Source organism: Limulus polyphemus, unplaced genomic scaffold, assembly GCF_000517525.1.
Source record: "Limulus polyphemus unplaced genomic scaffold, Limulus_polyphemus-2.1.2 Scaffold2525, whole genome shotgun sequence".
Lineage (NCBI taxonomy): Eukaryota > Metazoa > Arthropoda > Merostomata > Xiphosura > Limulidae > Limulus > Limulus polyphemus.
In genome coordinates, this window is record NW_013668135.1 from 76746 (window position 1) to 82264 (window position 5519).

The 5519-nt window shown below is 33.6% G+C and overlaps 1 protein-coding gene across 1 annotated transcript in view; it reads right to left on the bottom strand.

The window, feature by feature from the left end:
• The window catches only part of LOC106467196 (centrosomal protein of 152 kDa-like), a 68839-nt gene extending 64718 nt beyond the window's left edge, over positions 1 to 4121 (bottom strand). Inside the window, exons 1-2 of the mRNA XM_022395324.1 lie at positions 4090 to 4121; positions 520 to 646 (exon numbers count right to left, since the gene is read on the bottom strand). Coding sequence (XP_022251032.1) covers positions 520 to 646; positions 4090 to 4091 — 129 coding nt within the window. The 5' untranslated portion in view covers positions 4092 to 4121. The remainder of the gene's footprint in view (positions 1 to 519; positions 647 to 4089) is intronic.
• Between the last annotated feature and the right edge of the window lie 1398 nt (positions 4122 to 5519).

Genomic DNA, 5519 nt, shown 5'->3' on the forward strand with positions numbered 1-5519 from the left:
CTTGCACACCAGTTAATATGTTACATCAATCTCGTATTTCCTTTTTTGTTGAACATATACTTACTTGTACGTTGTACTCTAGGACTTGTATTTGTTCTACAGATGAATGATGGAATAGTGTAATTTACTTCTGTACGTCAATTCGGTCTCACTGTATTTCAGTGGGTGGCTTTTAAAAGTTAAAACTGCAAGTGTAATACAAACAAATAACATAACACTGTGTCATATTTACTTAACGTGGAACAGTTGTGCTATATCCTAAGGGAGGGCATAATTATTAATTAATAGGCATTATAGACCAGAGGAAATTTTGCACCTCTTCACACCTGCGCCCAGGACGACTGCCCCCTTGCTCCGCCACTGAACAAAGCTTGCTGAAGAAAGGCAGAAGCCCCCAGGTTTTTTTATCTATAAAACTCCAACCCATCATTTTTTGAAGGATCAGGCAAAGCTAGAAAATATATGTAACTTGTAAGTATGTGTTTGTATGGGCATTTGTATCCAGATAAATTAGTATACTTCTCTTTCTTTCTTCCTAGCTTCTTCAGCATCTTCTTCTTCTTCTTGTTTGCCTTGGGCAGTAACAATCTGAGCATCAAAGTTGATACTTCCCCCAGGATTCACTAAACTAACTCCAGGATCTGACCTAAACATTTCAACATTTCTGTTAACAAGATATACAAGCTTTCAGATAAACCTAAAACTGTTAACATTTAGATATTCATAACAATTATATTACTAATATAAGTAATATGGCCAGTCAAGCAATTACAACATAATTACCAAAGAAAACCAACATCAGTTTCTTTCTGTCATTAATTCAGCTTCTAAAGATGCCTTTATGCTAATGAGATAATACAGTTTTATTTACCTTCAGCCACAATACAATTACTTAAAAATAAAGATCATAAGCACTTATTTTAAATAAATCTTATTGTATCTAAATATATCAGGGAATATCTTAACAAAAAGGCTAATCATGAATACTACTACTATACTAAATTTGATAGACAGCTGGGTATCTTGTGAAAGTACATAGATCTGGTTTTAATATTTTGTTGAAAAAATATCTGGGTATTCTTTGAAATAAGAAAGTTATGTATATGTCTTTATGCATAAACAGGCATACAGTAACAGATATGGTAGTGACCTAACTTTAGCTTCCACTACTTACTTTCTGTTCATTAATTAAAGGAGTTATACATATGGTCTATTTCAAACACTTCAAGAAATACCCAAACATTTAAAATTAAAAATAAATCAAGTTTCTATACATACATAAATAGCTTGAACCTAAAATTACGGTTCACAATTTTTTTTTTTTGATTCACTAAGATAGCAATGTGTCCCTTTCAAAATTAAAATGATACATACAGATTTTCAAATATAGTTATTAATTTACTAATTACAAGAAAGGGTTTGACCTAACTAGAACTATTATGAAGGACAGATGTTGACCTTCAAAAGTTCAGAACACATTATCTTTAGAAACAGAATTATATGGTAATACTTATAGTATTACTAATATATTAATAACTATTAGTATTATATAAATATATTTTGTTGAAACTTTTTTGGTTATGATCTGAAGTACAGAAGGGGTTTCAGTATCTTACTGAATCAACAAAACTTAAAAACAAAACAGCCTAGTCATGATCAAGAAAGTTGGTGAAACAGGAAATTAGGACATCAAAAAGGATGTATGAGAAAAGGTTGGCTGAAAATGAAAATATTAACAGTAAGGATTTCTTCAAATACAGAATACGTAAACAAAATGTTAGGATGGGGTAGGAACCTTGAAGGATGATAAAGGCTAGTATCTGATGATTATGAGATGGTTGGGTTATTAAATTTTGCCTTTTCTCCAGTTTTTACTGATGAAGATTTAAGCAGTATTCCACATCTTGAACAGTTGATAGATAGAAACAAGATCAAACAAGTTGACTTCATTAATTCTGAGCTTGTTAAGAAAAAATTGGGTAGTTTTAAAGATAAGGCTCCTGGGCCAGATAATATTTCCCCAAGGGTTTTGAAGGAGGTTAAAGATTGGACATGTGAGCCACTTACTACTACTTTTTGTCAGTCCTTGAATAGTGAGCAGGTACCAGAGGATTGGAAGTTAGCTAATGTAACTCCTCTTTTCAAGGGCGATGATAAAAACTGTCCCAGTAATTATAGTCTCATTAGTCTTACATCAGTTGTGGGAAAAGTTTTAGAAAGTCTGGTAAAAGATGCTTTGCAAAGCCATTTAACAATGTTTTGAATATTACTGGATAGTCAACATGGTTTCACTAAGGGAAAATCTTGCCTTATAAATCTTTTGACATTCTTTGAAAAGATTATTGCTTATGTAGATGAAGGTAAAAGTGTAGATTTGGTGTATCTGGATTTTCAGAAAGCATTTGACAAGGTGCCACATGAAAGGCTTGTAAAAAAATGATCTCTATTGGTGTGGAGTTAGCAAATTGGATAAAAGAGTTGCTAATTGGAAGAAAGCAGAGGGTTGTTATAAATGGAGTTCAGTCAAACTGGATTAATGTCACAAGTGGAGTACCTCAGGGCTCAATCTTAGGACCCTTGCTCTTTTTGACTTACATCAATGACATAGATGAAGGGATAGTCAATATATTTCTTAAATTAGCAGATGATGTTAAGGTATTGGGTGTTGCAAGCTGCGAAAAGGATGCTGCTGATTTACAAAATAATTTAGATCACTTAGTAAGTTAGGCAAATAAATGGCAGATGGGTTTTAATTATAATAACTGCAAGATAATGCATGTGGGTTATCATAATTTGAATTATAAGTATAATTTGGGTGGGAATAATCTTAACAGTGTTATGAAGGAAAGGGATCTTCATATAATAGCTGATCAGTCTCTAAAGCCATCCAAGAAGTGTGATATCGCTAATGGTAGGGCAAATAGGATTTTAGGTTGTATCTACAGAAATATTGAATACAACTCTAAGGAGGTTATAATTTCATTGGATAAGTCACTGGTTGGGCCAAATTTGGAATATTGTGTTCAGTCTTGAACTCCTTGTCCTAGGAAGAACATTGAATTGTTGGAAACTGATCAGAAAGGGTTAGTAGAATAATGCCTGGGATGGAAGGGTTGTCATACAAGGAAAGGTTTTAATCTCTCATATTGTTTTCTCTTGAAAAAAGAAGAGCTATGGGGAAATCTGACTGGAGTGTTTAAGATTGTAAAGGGAATTGATAGCGTTGAAGCATCAACTTTTTTTCATAGTGAGAATAGTAGGACTAGGGGACACAAGTATAAATTTTGACAGGGTAGAAATCTTCAGCTGAGACAGTTTCATTTTTCTAACAGGGTGGTCGGCCTTTGGAATGGGTTGCCTTCAGATGTTGTAGAGGCAGTAAATTTAGGTGAGTTTAAGAAAAAGCCTGCTAAGTATATGAGTGATAAGGGCTGGCTTTAAGTTTTTTTGTTTTTTTATTTAATTTAGAGGATGGAACAGTTGAGATAGACCAATAGGTCCTACGGTGTCCCAAAACATTATGTTATGATGCTGACAGTGAATATAATAGCAGAAACCTAATCCTCTGTTCTGTTAGTATTAGGAAAATGATAGAGTTACTATAGATAGTAAAGTATACAATACAGGTTACCATATTTAATATTATATTTGATACTAACAATAACACTGTGAGTGTGAGCCAGAATAGTCTCCATACAATTACAAATTTGAAATGGTGTTAATGTTACAAATTATAATGGTATGCTTACACTGTTACAGTTACAAGTTAAATTACAAATTATTACAAAACTATTGTTTTAATGTTTAGTAGCTACAACTTACATATAACTTTATTATTTATAAATATAAGAATAGTAGTAATAATAATACAACTTACAAGTACAAATTATAATGTTAATGTTATTATTATTAAGCCTAATTACATTTACATTTAAATATCTAACTTAACAATTAATATCATGTTTCACAGTTTAACTAACATAACAACAACACACTTATCATAGCTCATCATTGAAAAATACATTAAACCAATAATTACTACAACGATAATTAAAATCACATTTCATCCAAAATAAGCGGTTTGCTTACATGGTTTAAAAAACATGGAAACAGGTTTAATGCCCTCTAGAAACTATTAAGAACATGATGTTAAAAACAAATAAGCCAACTATTTGGTGGCTTGTATGAGATTACATCATTATAAGACTAGAAACAATTTTTAACAAATATTTTTCCACTGGCCCTCCTTCTATTTTCATTAACAACAATATAATAGTTTCTCGACCAAATCGTCTTGTTTGCTGATCAAGCTTTTTGTTCAGTATCAAAACTCATCAGATCAAGTGGACATGCAACATACAAAACCCTTGTCGAAACCTACTAGGCTCATTACTCATCAGCGGTAGGTTTACAGACTGACAACACTGAAATCCAGGGTTCAATACCCTGCGGCGTACACAGCAGATAGCCTAATGTGGCTATGCTCTAAAAACAAACAAACAAACAAGATGGACACTTGAACAATACATCGCTCACAATATTACTTCGCGTCACTGACGCGTGTCCAATGCCTGTAGATGAAGTTTTAGGTCTTTGGACGGTTCACAGTAGTCTTCTCATGAATACAATATGTTGTTAAGCAGTTCATGAGAATGACTTGTGGTTCCATTAACAAGTCAAATCAATTCAACCTGTGATAAATTAGAAGTTCAGCTAGCAATATAAGGTTAAATGTCACGTTCAATCAGATTGCGTCTCAGTCCCTTCTTGGAAAAGGCATTTGAATATTTATGTAGTGCACATGTTGTGTCTATAGTCATTTATTTCAATTACATTTGCCACTATGACGATTGATCATGTTTGTTCAAAGTGCTAGTGGTATTACAATTCACATAGCTTTCCATGGAACAGTTGACGCGCATTTACCTTAGTAAATCCTCTGATAATGCCAGATAAGGTAACCAGATTTTAAAACCCTAAAACCGAGACGCACTCAGATTTTAATAAACTGGACAAACACTCAAGTGAAAATGATATTTTGTTTACTTCTCTGACAGTGTTTTGCTTTTCGAACAGCCTCTTGAGTTGCTGCGGCCTGGCATGGACATGTGGTTTTGTCACTCGACTAACAATCTGCTGGGCAAGGGTTCGAAATCCCGTCCCACCGAACACGCTTTCAGCTGTCGGGGCGTTATAATGTGACGGTCAGTCCTATTTTCGTTGGTAAAAGATTAACCCAAGAGTTGGTAGTGGTTGGTGATGACTAGCTGCCTTCCCTCTAGTGTTTAATTAACTGCTAAATTAGGAACGGCTAGGGAGATAGCCCTCATATAGCTTTGCGCGAAATTCATAACAATTCTTAACTTGCTTTAAATAAAACCTTCACGACTTGATAATAGAACACTAACTTTGAATAACACGTATTATTTGCATTCAATTATCTCAGTTTTGGCAGGTGCAAAAATTACCTGCTCAGTGATTATTCAGTAGTGATATCATGTCTTCTTGTGCAGTTTGTC